This window comes from Anopheles cruzii, chromosome 3 (genome assembly GCF_943734635.1).
Source record: "Anopheles cruzii chromosome 3, idAnoCruzAS_RS32_06, whole genome shotgun sequence".
In the NCBI taxonomy this organism is placed as follows: domain Eukaryota; kingdom Metazoa; phylum Arthropoda; class Insecta; order Diptera; family Culicidae; genus Anopheles; species Anopheles cruzii.
In genome coordinates this window covers 86,795,526-86,813,457 of record NC_069145.1, presented here as the reverse complement: position 1 = coordinate 86,813,457, position 17,932 = coordinate 86,795,526, and the positions used below count along the sequence as shown (strand labels likewise).

The 17,932-nt window shown below is 50.7% G+C and overlaps 4 protein-coding genes across 4 annotated transcripts; 3 read left to right on the top strand and 1 right to left on the bottom strand.

Moving 5' to 3' along the window:
- Nucleotides 1–2,309: 2,309 nt before the first annotated feature.
- Nucleotides 2,310–3,489, bottom strand: LOC128273418 (40-kDa huntingtin-associated protein). Its single transcript, XM_053011374.1, has 2 exons — nucleotides 3,372–3,489; nucleotides 2,310–3,312 (listed from the first exon to the last, which is right to left on the bottom strand). The coding sequence occupies exons 1-2, from the start codon at nucleotides 3,446–3,448 to the stop codon at nucleotides 2,481–2,483; spliced, it is 909 nt and encodes a 302-aa protein (XP_052867334.1). The 5' UTR covers nucleotides 3,449–3,489; the 3' UTR covers nucleotides 2,310–2,480.
- A 246-nt stretch (nucleotides 3,490–3,735) lies between these two features.
- On the top strand, nucleotides 3,736–4,132 carry LOC128273804 (28S ribosomal protein S21, mitochondrial). Its single transcript, XM_053011845.1, has 2 exons — nucleotides 3,736–3,934; nucleotides 3,990–4,132. The coding sequence occupies exons 1-2, from the start codon at nucleotides 3,788–3,790 to the stop codon at nucleotides 4,104–4,106; spliced, it is 264 nt and encodes an 87-aa protein (XP_052867805.1). The 5' UTR covers nucleotides 3,736–3,787; the 3' UTR covers nucleotides 4,107–4,132.
- A 406-nt stretch (nucleotides 4,133–4,538) lies between these two features.
- LOC128275733 (probable actin-related protein 2/3 complex subunit 2) lies at nucleotides 4,539–10,462 on the top strand. Its single transcript, XM_053014343.1, has 7 exons — nucleotides 4,539–5,302; nucleotides 6,978–7,071; nucleotides 7,487–7,782; nucleotides 7,866–8,086; nucleotides 8,155–8,246; nucleotides 8,320–8,429; nucleotides 8,501–10,462. The coding sequence occupies exons 1-7, from the start codon at nucleotides 5,229–5,231 to the stop codon at nucleotides 8,526–8,528; spliced, it is 915 nt and encodes a 304-aa protein (XP_052870303.1). The 5' UTR covers nucleotides 4,539–5,228; the 3' UTR covers nucleotides 8,529–10,462.
- A 1,678-nt stretch (nucleotides 10,463–12,140) lies between these two features.
- Nucleotides 12,141–17,563, top strand: LOC128275680 (uncharacterized). Its single transcript, XM_053014265.1, has 4 exons — nucleotides 12,141–12,272; nucleotides 12,338–12,521; nucleotides 15,791–16,520; nucleotides 16,607–17,563. Exons 2-4 carry the CDS (start codon nucleotides 12,420–12,422, stop codon nucleotides 16,708–16,710), a joined length of 936 nt encoding a protein of 311 aa, XP_052870225.1. The 5' UTR covers nucleotides 12,141–12,272; nucleotides 12,338–12,419; the 3' UTR covers nucleotides 16,711–17,563.
- The last annotated feature ends 369 nt before the right edge of the window (nucleotides 17,564–17,932 follow it).

Sequence of the window (17,932 nt, the reverse complement as noted above, 5' to 3'; positions counted from 1 at the left end):
CAACGGGAACGACCACCCGATCACCGTCTTCACTCGCCGCACCTTCGCGATCGTCGTTTCCCGCCACGCCGCAACCGGATGTGTCGCTCCAATCGGTGTCTATCATCGTCCGTACACTTTCGCTTCGTGTTTGTGGAGCCTTGCTGCCTTGTTCGTGTTCGACGTTAGCTTCCGATTCCGGTGAGTTACCGCGCGCTGGACGGGTCCACTCGTATAGGATCCCGCTGGTTTCGTTCGTCGTGCGGTTCCCTTCAACGTGGCCAACCCTTGCGGTCTGCAGAGGATGCCCACCGTTTGTCGATGTTACTACGTGCTTGCTACACTCCGATTCCGTCGACGTAGACCGATAGCTATAGGTCTCTTCCGTTGCGGTGCAATTCACGTCCGACGACAGCGATTTGTGCGTTTCTGCTTCCAATCGATCAGTGGCCCTGATGCCTCTCCCAATCGCTTCCAGCTTTGCATCATGCTCGGTTGCCTTCTCGTGTAGATCGTGCAGTAACTTCCGGTGGTACTCGCTCTCCATGCGGTAGCTTTTCTGCTCCGCCATGATGCTCTCGAGGTAGGAGGAAATCCGTTTGAGGTGCGCTTCAACGGCAACATCAATCGTTGATCCAGCAGCGATGGTTTGCGTTTGCTGGTCGAAAGTCATCGGACGTGTCTCTGTCCGGCGAGCTCCGCTGCGTTCGATGCGCGGCACTATCGTGCGCACCGCTGTCGGTGGTACTACTGCTCCGTCGTATTCAGTGTAGTCGTACTCCATCGTGACCGCCGGCATCGTTGCGACGGGTGACTAAAGAAATCATCGAACGCCATTAGTTCGTGTTCGTGGTACCCGAAAATAGCTTCACTTACCGCGTCTTGACACTGTTGGCCAGCGGGCAGATATCTACGTTGCTGGGCAAGGGCAGGGTACGATTCGGGATGTGGCAGATGCGTCGCGTTGTCTGCCGTACACATTTTTCTCAGCTGGTTTAGCTCCGTGTCCAGAAATTGCTTTTCATCTACGGGACCAAAATCATACCAGTTATAGCTGCAAAGACTGCCTTGTCCACTTGAGGTACTTACCGGAAATCATAACGATCGTTGCCGGCAGCATATGTCTCCCGCGTTTAACGAGGACCGACTTTCCGGTGGTAAGTTCATCCGGGGCACCCGCCATTTGCACGATTTCGGAAACTGGAATCACCGAGTACGCATTTGGCTCGCCGGCCGGCATTGTCCATTCGATCAGCACCCACTGGTGGTGCGGGGTGCGTGTCGCCTGGGCCAACTGTCCGTCAGGGTGAGGAACGTATTTCAGAACGTTTTGCGAATGATTTAGTTCCGCATGCTTTTGAAATATTGTTTTAATAGGACCCGCAACGACTCCAGACATCGTACTGGTAACGGTGGAACGGGACGAATTCAGAACGTTGTAGCTTCCGACGGGCACGGTACCCGTTTCGTAGCTGCTTTGCGCCGTCGTTTGATCTACGTGCGCCGGAAGCAGCATCACACTCGTGTACGATCCTAGTGATGGTCCCGCTTCTGCAGCCCCGCTAGCGGAAACAGTTGAAATGCATTGAACGGAATCAATCGCAACCGTCTGCGAATCACTGGCCATCGCACCGACAAAAAACTGCACACCGAGTTGATCAGTAATACACCCGAAATATCGTGTGGCCCTTCGATGTCTGGCACAAACTGACTGGTCCTTCGTCCTGGTTCCCCGAATATAACCCTATTCGAAAGTTTACCCGGGCCATCGCGCGGCACCTTTCCGACCCGCGCGATCGGAATTCGAAAGGAGTTCGCCCTCCTGCTCACTCGCACGGCTCGGATTTAAAATTCTTGTCAGAATTGGGCGCGAAACGACCCTTAAAGCAGGGTAAGAATAATAGGAGTAAAGGTACGGAATTGTGCACACCCGGGGTAGCGAAGGGTATCTCTTTATTACGATCCTTCGCAAAAGGGGCGACTAGGGTCCCTAGCTTCAAAACACCTTTTTCAGCATTGCTTTCCAATACGAATGAAAGCGGGAAACGGGAATGTGTAGGACAAGTTCGTCCCTCTTTTGTGTTGCTTAGACCCTGCGGACCCAGGGTGCCGTGCCGTATTGCGAGTTTTGCTTACCTCTGCGGTATAGGTAAGGGAACTAAACGGTTTCCAAGATTTATTACATTCCCGTGCAGTGAGGAGGTCCTTTCCCGTTGGCCATATTTATGAAGATACGCTGCAGGTATCGTCCGTTTTATAATGTTTCTCATTGGAACTACCCCAGAAAGGTAGAATCATTCGAGGAATTAAAACGAAAACGGGTTTGTCTGTTTTATTCTATCCCGTTCAGCTTAGAGTATGAGGCATTTATGACTAAGAAACTATGAAAAAGCCACCATGCAAATAGCAAAACGTACAAAAGCAGCATACCAACATTCGGATTGGTCGTATTTACAATATGTTTTGCATTCATATCGGCGTTCCCTTTGGCACACTTAATATCATTTGCAGTACTTTGTGAGCACTTCCTTTAGAAGGGTCTGCTGTGACACGGTCAATTCCGGTCGCTGGCAAAGTTCATCTCGAACCGAAATCAACGACTCGATATCCTTCGCCTGACACGAGACCACCAGGGACTGGAGGAGCAGCACAAGGTCTTCGCCAAGCTGCCCGCAACCCCGTCCGCTTGAGTCGTCCGTAGTGCGGTAGCTTCCATCAGTGATCGTTGAATAGCGTTCAATGAATTTGTGATCGTACCGTACCGACGGCGGCAGTTGCAGCAAACAGAGCAACAGCAGTCTCGAAACTTCAACCCGATTCATCACCTCGCTGTACAGGGCTTCACATTTCCGCTCGGTCACGTCGTCGTAGATCTCCGATAGCCTCTCGAACGCTCCGACGTAATCCCGTGCCGCAAGGCTTTCCTCGGCCGACTTTTCGAGGTCCCAGATACGGTGGCACGGTGAGCTAAAGTCGCTCGTAAGCTCAACGCTTGGGCTGATCTCCTTCAGTTCGCGTATGATCGCGGCACCGAGAACCGATTTATCCGGCAGGCGGCCGAGCGCTTGCGTATAGCAACGAAACGCGCCTTCGTGGTGCTCGGAAGAAATGTTTTCCGCCCGTACCCGTTGCTGCTTATCGTGTGCACCGCGGAACGATCGGGCTGCCCGTAGCAGCGCCTCGACTTCGCCCGCATCGTTACCGATCAGCTTCTCGCATTTGCTCTGACCGATGTAGCAGAGAGCGGCATAGTCCGGTTGAAAAGCTTCGTTGAAACTGTTTGCCAGTGCGCCGAATTCTTCCTTCACTTCCACCACGCTCGGTCCAAAGCGCCTGCAAAAAAGGGAACCACGGATCAGAAACACGGGGTGGCAGGGTCACCCGATACTTACTTTAGCAAAACGCGCTGAATTTTCTTCAGCTTATTACATGTTGTCTTGTACTGATGAATTAATTCCACGCTGGACATAATGCTTTTATGGAGGGCCTTCGTTATAATTTCTGTGTTTGTATCCTACACGCAATGTGATGTCAACAAACAGCTGTCAGTTGGCAACGACAACACAGTCGACCGCGAAAGAACGTGCAGAAGAAAGTTGGTGGTTCCTTCCTTAATTCATTAAAAATCGATGTAAGTATACAGTGAAGAGTTCCCGAAACATCATCGACAGAGAGTCTGCCTTCTTCTCCGTTGTTAAACCGTGCAGTGCACATTTAGTATGGCCAATAATTTGTTCTCCGCGCTTTACGCAACATTCCAGCGGAACCGATTTGATCCCATCAGCTAGAGCGTCCCGCAGCCAGCACTATGCGTCACGCAAAGTTCATCGCACGCACGGTGCTTGTGCAAAACAACAACGTCGAAGAAGCTTGCCGAGTTTTGAATCGCATTTTGGGAAAGGAAGAAATCTTTGACCAGTTTCGGCGCACCCGATACTACGAGAAGCCATTCCAGGTAATTTGGGGACCAGAGGAGCTGCTGCTCTAACTATAGTATAATACCTCCACAGACTCGCCGGCGCATCAACTTCGAACGCTGCAAATCGATCTACAACGAGGACATGAACCGGAAGATCCAGTTTGTGTTGCGAAAAAATCGCGTTGATCCGTTCCCGGGTTGCAGTTAAATGTATCAGTAAAACGTAGTACAATCTTCAGTACCAACAAAAAACATAGTTCACCCAATTAAAGAGAGTTCATTCCAGATAGTTCACCCAATTAAAGAGAGTTCATTTATACCGAAACCGTTGGGTTTTTCCGTTCACTCGGGGGATACCATAATGACAGATCGAAGAAGTGAACCCGTGGTTGTAAATTGACACGACGTCGGGGATCGGTGCTGTCAGGCAGATGACACGACGGCCGCAGATTACACCTCCGAAAGCAGTGAAAAAAGGAGTGAACAGTTTCGGGCGAAGCAGCATCGGTGTAGAGTTAGCGAAAGCAATAGTAGCGCGAGAGAGGAAGCGGATAGAAACTGTGTCATTCCCAGGGTGCCGCAGAGATTGTGTTCCGCCGCAAAGTTCGGTACCCTCGTGTGTGTAGGCAGCAGCAGAGAATCCGGCACGAATGCAGTGCCTAGATCGTGAGCACCGCCGCTTGTGCTTCGATTACACCCAAACCAGCCCCTGCTGTCCAGGCGGCACACGCGTAGGTGACACCACGAGATCCGAACGAAGCGAACTCCCTCGGGTGCGGAGCGGACGGAAGTGAGAAACGCGTTTTTATCTATTGTGCGTCCGGCTGTGCGTGCGGGTGTGTGTGTGTGTAGCTGTTTGTAGAACCAACCGAGTGGATGCTCCAGGGTGACAAGCCGCAGGCAGGCGAAACACACGGGTTCATCGTTCGGCGATCGTCGTCGGGGGAAGCGGTTAAATCCAATAAAATAGTTGTTTCTCGCGAACGCCCAAGCGGCGATTTGTGCTTCGCATAAGTTGCATAGCGGTGCACTGCACGAAAAGCCGAAGAAACTGAATCGGTGGGGGCGAGTGTGTGTGTGTGTGTGTGCGAGTCCCACTAGAATCAATGTTCGATGCTGCGTGAGATCACGCAAAAGGAGTGGCAAAACAGCGGCAGTGTAAAGCGCAGCAAAAAAGTGGCCGGACCAAGCCGATACTGCAGCAGCTAGCCAGCGATCGGAAACAGAAGAAAAGTAACAGCTCTGGCTCTAGCCTACTCTGCTGCTCGTCACCAACACAGACAGCTACACCCGGTCCGAAGGAGCTGCTTGGCTACTTGGATGAGCAAAAATGATTCTGCTAGAGATCAATAATAGGATTGTGGAGGAAACGCTAACAGTCAAGTTCAAAAATGCAATCGCTGGGTGAGTAATCGGTTGACCGGCCTCGACGAATCACGTCATCGCGAGACGCGAGTAGTCCCCGTTTCATAGCGTGGCGCCCGCTACTCTTCCACTTCGTGTCCGCTCGACGAAGCATCTCTTTCGAGCCGAAATTGATGTGCCAAAAGTCAAATAAATTTTGGCCAATTTTGCACTCGATTCCGATTCGAAGCAATCGAATGCGTTTCCAGCCTTCGGTCATTGCACACCAATTCCGGGCCTGCTGGGTAGCTCGCAGGGGGGCAGTGTTGCTCTAAAAAAGGAAACCTACACCTTACGATGACACACACCGCGGCGAGCGTGATCCACATATCCGGGCAGGCCGAGCTGTCAAATGCGAAAAAGCAGCCAAATCACGTTTCGATTCGCGCGGACGGTTTGCGGTGCATTTCCAGTCCGGTTGCGTGTGGTTCGCTTGCATGCTGGCTTTTTTTTTAATCACAACCCTACGAGGACCACCACAAAACGGCGCAAAACGTCTCCATTATCGCGCTTATCGGTCTGTACTTATTTTCGCTCACGCTTATCGTACTCAAAAAAAAAACTGTGGGCACGATGAAAGGAATATTTGCCAACGGTGTTGAACGATGGGGTCCCCTTTCCGTTGGAAATGTTAAACCGTTCCGTTATCTTTGCCTCGCACCCGTCGATTTGTTGGCACATATCAGTGCCACAAAACGGGGACCACTTTCGGTTAACGCTTGTATCGTTTTGGTGTTATGAAGCAATTTATTTTACTGTACCAAATCCCTTTTTTATTTTATGCTTCTTTCGTAATAACTAGTCGATGCAGTCTTCAAACATATGAAGACTAGATCCATCAATAGCTCCCCATATCTTGGGCGACATTTTTTTCTGCCAGACACCGTTCCATTTAGTGCTTGCTCCGACCGTAGCCCCTACGGTTAGCCTACTTGGTTTGCAGTGAGTGTTGTGTTATCTTGATGGTGAAGCAACATCGCACAGCAATTTGCTTTATCGATGAAGTGGTGCGACCACCTGAGCTGAGCGCTCTAGCGTTTGCTATCTTGAACATGGCTGGCTGTGTAGCTTTTTAACGTAAAATTATTGCGTCGAATTATTTGAAACCTTACCGTACCTTCCGGTTGGTCAACATTTTCATTTAATTATCTCCAAATCCGTTTCGCACACAAGTTTCCACACGCCGCCGCAGCAAGCCGCTTTAATTTTCTGCTGAACTTTGCAGCCATGTTTTGGCTTCGTTCGTTCACATCGCCCGAAAAAAAACAATCCTCCAAAGATACGAAAACAAAAACCGGGGGTTAATGCGCTACATATTTCCACCTCTTGCTCAAGACCACCGGGCGTTGCCGGGGTGGGGACCGGCGATTTGCGCTTGCTAAGGTAGCATGGCTACTACGGTGACGTTAATCGTCCATGAAACGGCTGAGCCGGTGCGCCACAGTGTATGCGCTGCGCTGGCTATGTTTTCACACCAGATTTCTGTTGAAGTCAGTCTCTGGGCCATTGCGCCGGTGCTTTCGAAGCATGCCATGATTCATACGCCATGCCAAGTTACCAAGCATTAGTCACGTTGAGGCTGATCGAACCTACTTGGCACATCGTAGCAGGCGCACGTTTAGCAGCAGTCGATTGATAAAAGTTGTCCTCTATCTTTCTTTTTCCGGCTCCACAGAAACAAAGCGGAATCAATCGACGTGACAGTGGCAGACTTCGATGGCGTGTTATTTCATATTTCCAACATCAATGGAGACAAAACAAAAGTTCGAGTAAGTAGAGCACACGGGGCAACATTTGGGTTCCGGCCAAACAACAACGGGAACACGGTAAACACGTTGATCGAAGCAGGCAATGCAAGCCTCGAAGCCATTATCCAATTGATGTCTGACACAACTGCAACAAGAACAATAACAACATCAACCACCCGAGGGAGCGAGGTTATCGACCGAGGAAAGGCGAACTGCGAGGCCACCGCCGCCAATCCACACGATGCCATACGACGACGATGGACTTCTCCACATTTAGACTTTTCCTTCTTCCCTCCTTTCCGCACATTGCTTATCGCGCTTAAGCGTGCCGTTCTAGTTGATGTTTCCGTTCGTTCTCTTAATCTAAACTTCCTGTGGGCCATTTTCTGATTGTGTCCTGTTTTTCACGCTTTCTCTCTCTGTCGCCGCCTTACAGACAAGTATATCGCTAAAGTTCTACAAGCAGCTGCAGGAGCACGGTGCGGACGAACTACTGAAGCGAGAGTATGGCGAGCTACTGGTCGCTCCCGAGGACGGCTACAATGTTTCGGTGCTGGTCGATCTGGAAAACATTCCGGAAAACTGGGAAGAAACGGTCCGAAGGATCGGGCTGCTGAAGCGCAACTGTTTCGCGTCCGTGTTCGAGAAGTACTTCGACTACCAGACGCAGGGTGAAGGCGAGGGCGAAGGCCAGAAGCGAGCGGTAATCAACTATCGGAATGATGAAACGATGTAAGAGCGTGTTCGAGGAGAAATGCAGAACGATCAAAAATGATCGTTGATCGAATCGTTTTTTGGCTTTTTCCACACCATAGGTACGTTGAAGCCAAACCGGATCGCGTAACGGTCGTGTTCAGCACGATATTTCGTGACGAGGACGACGTGGTGTTAGGTAAAGTGTTCATGCAAGAGCTACGCGAAGGCCGAAGAGCATCGCACACGGCACCGCAAGTATTATTCTCCCATCGGGAGCCACCACTAGAGCTGGCCAATACCGGCGCCAGGGTTGGTGAAAACATCGGCTACGTTACGTTTGGTAAGTCGGTGGTCTTCGTTCGTTTTTGGTGGCCTGTTTCACGTGTGCCTTTTCTCTTATGTTTCCAGTTCTGTTCCCGAGGCACACTGCGACGGAAACGCGCGACAACACGATCAATTTAATCCATATGTTTCGTGATTATTTGCATTATCATATTAAGGTAATGGGCGCACGCGGCGCTGCTCTTGCATGCTCCTGAGGCCGATTTAACACCGTTTCCCATCTCTTCACAGTGTTCGAAAGCTTACATTCATTCGCGGATGCGAGCAAAGACTTCGGAATTCTTAAAGGTGCTCAATCGCGCTCGACCTGAGCCAAAAATTACGGAAAAGAAAACAATAACGTAAGCATAAATGAAAGCATAAATCAAAAGGCCTCAAAGGTTTGTAACCCATTGCGTGCCCCTTTTTCCAGTGGTCGAACATTCATCCGGAAGGAATGATTCTAGAACTCGTCGGACGTCTAGTTGTTAAATGTGTAAGTATAAAAAAGTAACAAAACAAAGAAAGTGTGAACAAAATTAAGGCGGCGTGGCAAAACAGAATGAGTGCGATAAAAATGATAAAATCTTGGTAAATTCTCTGCTCCGCTCGACTCGGCGGATACATTATTTTGCTGCATATACTAACGAAATAGTAATAAAACGGAAGAAGTAACACACAGAGCCAGAAGAAGAGCGCGGCAAAACATTTCGTCTCGACTGATCGCAATACTTATGGCGGCGATTCGGCCGTTTATCGTCCCCGAAGAAACAGGGTCGGAAGAGTCTTGCGACGCGCATAACGACGGTCCCTAGGCGCGAACACACGTTGGCTGCATTTTGTCTAGGAAAAATAATACCTACTAGAGAAATCTACGATAAAACGCGAACGCGGACAAAACAGTGAGAACATCTTCACCATTCACGTCTCTTGTCTGGGAAATTAGCAAAACTCGGCACTCACCACGAACGATCGATGAACGTGAAAGTAATTTTATAAAAACTGAAGAGTAAAATGGACAATGCATGCAAAAGGCGCCACCGGAAAGGAGCACCAAGGATCAGCGGCAAGGCATATTTTAAAGGCGCGAACACAAGAAGAGAGACAGAACTCAACACGCTTGTGACTCACGGTTGGTGGAAGTCACCAGAAGAAGATGGAGATAACACGTTACTTTAGGTTCTGCTAGACAAACTGTTCTTAGAAAAATATCTACTTTGTAGCAAGGTTCCAAATTAATCGCACAAACCAGGTAATGAAGTGCTGCGACCACGAGAGAGACCGCCGTTGGAACCGCAAAATTCCCACTAATCGATCAATTTGAAAGCTGTGCCGCTCTCTCGAGGGCTCAGCTCGTTACATGCCGTTCCAGGTGGGCCGAAAGATGTAGAGATTGTTTGTAGCTAAACCGCGCTAAGCACTAAGAATTTGGGAGACGGTGTTAGAGAGACAGAGAGCTAGTTAAGAACCGAGCTGCGAAACGGTCAAGAATCGCAAGGCAATACCGACGGTGGGGGGTTGTAGTGCCGCGCCACACAGAGCGTCGCCTGGAGCGTTCGGGGAAGCGAAGCGTGCACTATTTTCCTTATTCTCTATTACCAAATCACACCGAATGTTGTTTACCAAGTACACTACTTCTACTATCCGACTATTACTTGTAGCCTTTAGAAGCGAGAAGAGAAAAGAGAGTGGACAAACATGACTAATAACATGACTGTCCCCCCTAATGCGACAGTGATGAACTAAAACGCGAGCAGTGAACCTGGGGGTCGCCGATCTGCGGCCGCCGCTGTGTTACGGTAGTGGTGTGTGGTTACTTGCAAACGTTTCTTTTCAGTCCACAGTCTATGCCCTCTGAACGGCTGCGAGATCGCGGCGGAATCGCCATGAGACCGAAAAACAATCTTCCAACACACACTATCGGCATATTTGAAGGAGGTAGCAATTTGAATGCCCCACGAGAACTAAGAGTGAAAGCTGATGTGCATTTATTATCACGACACTAATCTTTGACCTTCCGTGGGTCGCACGAGATTAGTTTAGTACCCTCGGTTGCCCGGCGTGGGACGATAAATCAAATTGCGCCAAAATGGACATCAACTGCAAAAGAGAAAAAGAAAGTGTATTATAATCTAATTCCCTTCTAGCTAGAGAGAAAGAACGACGGTTGCAAATATTATTATTAGTTTTCGGAGTTTCGTTTCGTATTGACACGCCACTTTCGCCCGCTACTTGCGCTGTGGACTTGCGGCCAACGCAACGCGTGGTCGATAGGATCAGGTTTTTGGGCGTGGTGCAAAGCGAGAAATGATACAAATTGCGTTACAAACTAGATACCTAGGGGCCGCCGCCGCCCTACGCGTCATCATAATCTAATCATCAACACATCCCGGAAACGCAGTGGCGCAGAGATAAATTGTGACAAAATTCCAAACTATCCCGAGCACTGGTAACGGCGCGCGCGCGAGGGCAAATACCTAATGAAACTGTGCTCCGAATGCCGAATTCAATCGAAGTAAACATGGAACAAATTTTCAATAAACTGGCTGCCAGATACTAGCGATGGTGCGCTAGAGAATGGAAAACGCTCAACCCTTCAAAGTGGCATCAAGAAAGAACTTCATCCGACTGTTTAAGGTTTAAATATAATTTACAGAAGCCAAAAATCCTCTGCAGCGTTTTATTTTGAACCCCGGCAGTCATTACTTAACGCGATCCGACGCCCTTGACAAGGAAACGGAGTGTTCGCGGACATCGATTAACATGCAACGCCTTCTACATGCACATTGGCACTTACACAAAGGATGACCAAATTGCTTTCTTTTCATTCGGTCAAAGTAGGCTGCTAAGTGCATAGAAAGGTCGGAGCAACAAGCAACAAGGTGAACGGTGGTGAGTCCTTCCTCTGTGCGAATACTTATGCTGCCAACGGACGCAGGCAATAAAAGAAGCAGCAGGTGGGACACTCCTTAATTTCATGCCTCACAACGACGGCGAGTCTGGCGCGGCACACCCTGTCGTCTTCGTATGAGGGGAGTGGAAAAGCGGAAAAGGATGTTCGTACATCCGTTTACACCTACATCGATAGCCGAGGGAAACATGAACCGACGGGACGGGAAAACCCGGTATGGTATCGCAGTCGTTAACTTGAAGCACGCAGTGCAAGAGCCTCTCTCGGTTCGCAGTAAGACGCAGAAGTTTTTTCCCATATAAAACATGGACGTCGAGCATAAAGCGGAAGCATTTCTGGAGACCGAAACGAGTTTCGGGATTCGAGTTTGGCATCTGCTGTTTCTGTGTTGCGGTTCCGTGCTCGGCGTGGTGATAATGCTGTGCTGCTGCATTCGGTTCCGGATACCGCGCACCAAGCAGGACATTGAGGCCGATTATCAGCGCAAAAAGTTGACCCGCAAGTTTCGCGAGCGGCTCGACTGCATGAACAACGACGTAATGGACGAAATGGACCTGCTGCGTGCCCTCGAACGCGTCCGCGATGATTTCCGGGCGGAACAGGAAAAGCTGGCCAGCAGTAAGGAGGTGGCCGAAAACAAGGACAATCAAGCAATCGTGACCGTTTGCGATAACGTTTGAGTCCGTGCCGCCGCCGCCAACCGCCGATCTTGGGTGCTCGCGTTCTAAATAGTGTAATTAAATAATTAGTAGCTAAATATAGCGAGTTTATTAGTGACGGTTTCGGTTTCGGTGGATTTCAATAAGTTTTTTTTTACCTATTACATTACTTTATTGTGTCTTCCTTCCCGTCAGCAGTATGTTGGAAATAAGGATTTTCTCTCGGCCAGTACTCAGCAAGCAAGAAAACTGCAGAAATAAATGGAAATTGAAAGAACATTATTTGTAAAAAGTTTGAACAAAAGGAGTACTAGATTATTTCGTCGCACTAGCGCCACTGGCGGAAAACGTTTGAACTACCGCCGGAAGCGAAGCTCTCGTCATCCTTTGCTAGCGCACGCCGAAGCCGCCTGCGCCACGAAAGAGATGGCCATTAGCCACGATTAGATCACATTCGCCTCCGAGAAGACGAGCCGCACAAATTCGGCCAGTTTTCCATCGGTAGCAGCCGTGAAAAAGGCTTGCGGAAGCATAATAGAAAACATCATCTCTGTTGTGTCGGTGGCTTTTGCGTCGTCGTCGTCCATTTTGGTGATTCCACCGTAATAGTGCCGTGCCGATTTCAGACCTTCCCAGTGCGTATCACACAGTTCTCGCTGCAGTGAAGCTATTTCACAACACGTCTTTGTGCATTTTTCAGGCCTACTACGCCTCCGCCGCGGAAAAAGTGAAAAGCGCAGCGAAGCGAGAGAGTGAGGTACACGAGGTTTGTGGCAAAGAAAATGACCATCCCTACCAAACCGACGGGTGCCAAAAAGGGTGAGAAATCCATTCTGCCCCTGGTTGCACCCAACACGGCCTCCGCCTCACCGAGTGCTCCAGCTGTAAGTAAACGACGTTTTTTTTTCTTTCGCTCTCTCTCTACACCATCGCAATCCATTCCGCCCCCTTAAATCGCGGATGTCGCAATAATCATCGCGGCTTCCGCGAGCATTGGCCGCTCTCATGCGAGGCTACTAAGATTTCCCTTTTTACTTCACATCGCATCGCAGCGCATCGCGATGCCTCCCTGTCTATTGTTTTTCCTTTTCCCAATCGAAGCACCCCGACGATCGATAAGCGAGCGATGTGTAAACATTCATCATCCGCCGCCGCCGCCTTTGGGGAACGTGGAGAGATTATCTTTCGCCACCACATTTATGTTAACTCTGTAATTGCCTTCCGTACACACAGCACGGGAGAGCGAAAGAGAGAGAGAGAGAGTGGTCGCTCTCGGGGTACTGCGTGTTGGTGTAATGGAGTTTTTCGCCCCCTTTGGCTGGAACCGTTTTTTCTGCCTTGCTCTTGAATCACCAACAACCCCAGCCGCGCAGCATATTGTCACTTTTTATCTATTGGTTGCCCCGCACGTTTGGTGGTGAACCACGGGACGTGATAAAATGGCGTTCCGTACTGTTCCGTGTCTGTGTGTTTGTTTTTCTTTCTACCTTGACTGCCGGGGCCGGGACTGCTGATGATAGCGCAATTGGTGATTCACTTGCCACACACCACAGTCAGAGCGATTTGTATAAAATGTTTTCGTCTTATCATGAGTTTCCTAATTTGTTGCCCCCCGGTGAAGCGGAACGCATCGAAGGGGATGCAAACAAGATGGTTGCTTCGATGGTTACTTGGATGTGGTTGTATTGCTAACCAGACAGAGTATCCTTTCGAGAACAGTCGCGGTAGGCCGGAGCCAGTCGGGCGGCTTTCACGTCGAACCTCCGAATCGGAATCGGTTGCGTGACGTGCGGCCGGCTGGCTGGCGGGCCAACGCCTGATCGATATTAATCCATTCGTTTGTGTCATGCTGACCGCCGGCCCGGCGAACTTTGCGTGTCAAATAATTGGGAATCGAGGGGTCGTCAAACGACGTCGCCTACTAAAAGGCTCATCATCCGTGCCATTAAATTAACAACGGAAAGATACCCATTCTCTGGCCGTTGACGATTCTACTAAACTCCTTAATGACCCCCTCGATGGATAGGTGTTGTGGATTAGCACCACAACGCGGCGAGACCCTCTCTCGTAAGCGATAAAAGTCCCCGTACACGGGTACCGTGCGTAGGTGACCGTGTGGGGACACAGTCTCCACGGTAATCCGGGGTCTTCATATATTAGAGCGTCCAACAAGTGGATGTCCAAGGTTTTTGGCGTGTCACGGTTCATGAGTTCTAGTTCCAATCGAGATGGTTTATTATTGTAAATCTTCTAAGGCTCATTAGTAGGGGTGGCATCTGCCGCCGATCTCTAGCCCGAGTGCGGCCGCGTCGAGGTTACGGTTACCGGGTCCATGTAGACATAACTGGTCAGCGTAGGTGTGACGGTGACACGCTTGGTGATGCGCTGATCGAACGCAAACACCGATTTGGTACGGATCGTCGGTCCGCCACCGCCACCACCGTCAAGGTCGTTTGGTGTTCCGGGTGACGCTTCTTTCGTAACCGTGCGTTCCTTGGTCACCGTAACGGGGTCGAGTGTCTTCGTCACTGTCTGCGGTGACCCGAAAAGCTTTGGTGGCAGCAGATCTTCCGGGAGAACAAAGTTACCCCGTAGCCGCTGTTCGGCACCGACAGCCGGTGGCAGGTAGTCGTTCGATGGCACCGGAAGATACTCATTGTTGAGGGGCGGTGGCGCCGTGCAGGTCGCCGTGACGGTGGACACTTCCCGCAGGGTTTTCGTGGCCGTTATCGAGGACGTTTCGGTGCGATACACCGATGACGTGTCCGTCTGGGTTCGAGTACTGACGAAGGTGCTGGTCAGTGTTCGGTAAGCGGTTTCCGTGTGATAGGAAGTGTCCGTCAACGGTGGCGCATAGCTTGTCGAGATGTACGTGCTCACGTAGGTCGTTGGGACCAGTTCCGTCACGGTACAGGTCGAGGTCCGAGTGACGGTATCGGTCAGGTACTCCACAATCGGCACACGCTCCGTGAGGTACTCTACGTGGACCACCGGGCTAGTGACCGTCCGGGCGATCGTACTGATCAGCAGTTCGGTGCTGGTGATCACCGGAAGGGTAACACTCTCGGTATGCGTTATCCGATGGAAGTCGGTTTGTGTTTCGATGGCACGATGGGTCTCGGTAGTCGGCACGAGTACCGTCGTGGTCACGGTGCTGGGTGGTACTTTCAGAAAGGTGACGATCGTTTCCGTCACGTTCACCTTCACTGGCACGGTGAGGATCGTTGCGGAAGCCGTACAGGAGGCAGGCGGCACCGGTTGCAGTGGACAGCTGGGTGTGGTGTAATCGTAACCGGTGAATGCCGTCGGTGACGGGTAGATGTATCCTTCGAATGGACCACCATCGGTTGGCCGGAAGGAGACGGACAATAGTAAGCACAGCACCGTCACGATTCCGCTTGGGTTTATCGCGTTTGTGAGCATGATTTCGGCACTAGAAAACCAGATACTGTCACCATTAGCACTCACTCTTCCTGTGCGGGTTCTAATCCCGAGTGGCCGAGCCGCGGGGTTCCGTCGCCTACTATTCCTGTTGCTAACTAATCGAGCGCGCGCCGATGTCGCGCCGTTTTATGGTCCGTAAGGCCCCACCTTCGTTAAAGAAAAGAGGCGCCAAATCCATGCTGGTCATCGCAAAAGTGTTGAACCCTCCATCGGGGGGAGCATCCCACACAACACAGACTGTCCGGTCTTACCTAATACGGTCGCGCGGGATGCCATGGAGCGGCGCGGTGCCGTGCTTTGAATTAGGGGCATCTTCCTCGCTCACGCTCTCGCGCACGCCGTCGATCTGATACTGCCGCGAGACCGCGGACCTTGCCGTGTGCCAAGCACCGCTTTTTGTGGTGTCCGCAAATATGCAAACAACGTGTGTTGTCGTCGTCGTGGGATGCGTGGTCGATGCTTTCTGTGCAGAGCTTTGCCCAGCGCGCTATGATGGTGATGTAGTAACGATGGCAACCACCTCGCCGCTCGTCGCCGTGGTTGCTGCGACCGTTTTTGGAACGCTCCGCCTCTCTGTCAAGATCAAGTTCACACTGAAACTGGTCCGTGGGGTTACGTTCTGCCAAAAATGTTCTGTCCTTATTAATTATGCGTTGTGGCCGCGTTATGAAATTTCGCATCTTAATGTTTCCCCCCTCTTTTCTTTCAGGACGATGGCGGAAACACCGCATCCAGCATCATCCTGTTGCGCCGTGGCCGTCAGCTGTCTCCGGCCACCGCCGCCATTCTGCTGATGGTGGCCCTGCTCGGCTTCTCGATCGGCACCATCGGTGGGCTGTTCTACTTCCGTCAGTACTCCCAGACGCGCAACCACATGCGGTTCCATGGGTTCTGCAAGATTCCGTACGACTCGAGCAACTTTGATCCGCTGGTGTACCACGGCGTCAATCCGGGCGTCTTTGCGGCCCTCCAGAAGGCCACGTCCGAGGATTCGTCCGCCGACGACCAGTCGGGAGCGGAGAGCAACAACAGTAACGCGGTGGACGACGGTGCGGCTGATCCGTTCTTCCGTGAAGAGTTCGAGCTTGGCCTGTCGGATGAGGACAACTACTCGAAGATCGATGTGCCCCTGTTCCGCGGTCAGCGTCCGGCCCGGTTCCTGCACGACTTTAAGTTCAACCAGTCCGGCATCATCGATATGGCGAGCGGCCGGTGCTTCATTATGCCGCTCGATCGCGAAACCGTTCTGCCGCCCAAATCGCTGCGCGATCTCATCCAAAAGATGCAGCGCGGTTACTACAACATCGACACGAGCGTGCTGAAGAAGACGATGCGCGTTGTCACCCCGGAACTGACCGACTACACGGATGTTTCGCCCCGTATCACCAAAGAGTGCGTTGACATGAAGATTTACGAGCTGGAGAAAATCATCAGCGGTGGTAAGTAGTAGTAGTGAGCCGGCGGCGCAGTAACCATGACGACGGGTTGCGCAATGATTCCTTTGATTTCCCTCTGCCTGTTTCAGTTTACAAACGGTCGACCGATATCGTGGAGCGTGCCAAGTTTGCCGAGTTCGGCGGTAACCACATTTCGCTCATCGACATCCAGAACCTAAACGAGCTCGACTAGAGCGGGAGCGGGAGCGGGAGTTATGGCGGCCGAGTTGCGGCCGGAACGCAGGATTGGTGGTCACGTTGAGCGATGGCAGAGGAATATAGCGCGAAAATTAACTGTTTTCTCTACTCCTGATTGGATTCTCTTTAGTGAGCGTTTTTTGTGGAACCACACACACCTTCCCTCCGAGGGTGTCGTGAGAACTGGTAGGAACTCGTCAAGATAGCGTCATTTGCATCCAATTTACTACTACTACTACTACTACTACTGCACTACTGTTGATAAACACAAATGCAAAGAGAGAAGACTATTGATGCTTTATTTCCGGTGGTGTGTGTTACTCGATGGCTCCGTGGCCCGTTTTGCCGATCGCGCCTCGCCGCCCCTGTCGGAGAGTTTTATTGCAAGTATTTTCTTTTTAATCCTGCACAAAATGTGATCAATTGTCGTCGTCGTGTCAACCGAGTCGCTGCGCCTAACCGATGCGCCCAACACACGCACCTTCACCTCGTCGTGTGCAAGACATTCCCAAAGTTGTTACAAACTACTATCTCTCAAGCAACATTCACTCACCATCATCCTGTTGAAGGGGGGCACTCAGAATGGTTTTCAAATGAAATGCGCATAAGAAGCAGAGAACAAACTTACTAAACTAACCGTTAATATCTTCTGAAAAAACAAGGTTGGCGCCGGATGGGCCCGGAGGCAGCGCGCGGGGAGAAGAGTATGTTTATTGGAATTGTAAAGAATAAAAACATTCTATTAGTAAAAAAAACACTGGGGGTTTGAAATCTTCAATGCCTTTATTTAGGATGCTTTATGTTTGTGTGTCGTCGCATTACTTTCTATGCGTTTTACATATTACAAGGTGATTAAATACTCTCGCGTACCTCACGATCTTCGATCGATAGATTCTTGGGACTGACTTACGACGGAGAAAACAACGGATACAATTGAGGCTATCTAAAAGTGGGGGTCCGGGGGCTGCGTCCTCGCCCGCCGTCACGCCGTCGAGAACGGTCCATCCTAACATCCTTAACATCTAATCAGTCTTTATCACTGTTTCCGAAAGCAGCCTGTGTGTGTGTTTGTAAAATAAATGGAGATTATTTTCTTCGGTCCTGAGTTCGTTCCTTTCGTTGCTGCCCCCCCCCCCCCCCCCCGTCGTTGGCGGGTGATGGAGAGCCTTCCACGAGAGAGGTACCTAATTCTATCCCAACATCCCTCCGGGGGGTTG

Coding starts and splice junctions, on each gene's coding strand:
- LOC128275733 (XM_053014343.1), top strand. CDS start 5,229: ATGATTCTGCTAGAGATCAATAATAGGATTGTGGAGGAAACGCTAACA. Junction 7,072..7,486: donor GAGACAAAACAAAAGTTCGA/GTAAGTAGAGCA, acceptor GCCGCCTTACAG/ACAAGTATATCGCTAAAGTT. Junction 8,430..8,500: donor ACGGAAAAGAAAACAATAAC/GTAAGCATAAAT, acceptor CCCTTTTTCCAG/TGGTCGAACATTCATCCGGA.
- LOC128273804 (XM_053011845.1), top strand. CDS start 3,788: ATGCGTCACGCAAAGTTCATCGCACGCACGGTGCTTGTGCAAAACAAC. Junction 3,935..3,989: donor ACTACGAGAAGCCATTCCAG/GTAATTTGGGGA, acceptor ATACCTCCACAG/ACTCGCCGGCGCATCAACTT.
- LOC128273418 (XM_053011374.1), bottom strand. CDS start 3,448: ATGTCCAGCGTGGAATTAATTCATCAGTACAAGACAACATGTAATAAG. Junction 3,313..3,371: donor ATTCAGCGCGTTTTGCTAAA/GTAAGTATCGGG, acceptor CCTTTTTTGCAG/GCGCTTTGGACCGAGCGTGG.
- LOC128275680 (XM_053014265.1), top strand. CDS start 12,420: ATGACCATCCCTACCAAACCGACGGGTGCCAAAAAGGGTGAGAAATCC. Junction 12,522..15,790: donor CCTCACCGAGTGCTCCAGCT/GTAAGTAAACGA, acceptor CTTTTCTTTCAG/GACGATGGCGGAAACACCGC. Junction 16,521..16,606: donor GGAGAAAATCATCAGCGGTG/GTAAGTAGTAGT, acceptor TGCCTGTTTCAG/TTTACAAACGGTCGACCGAT.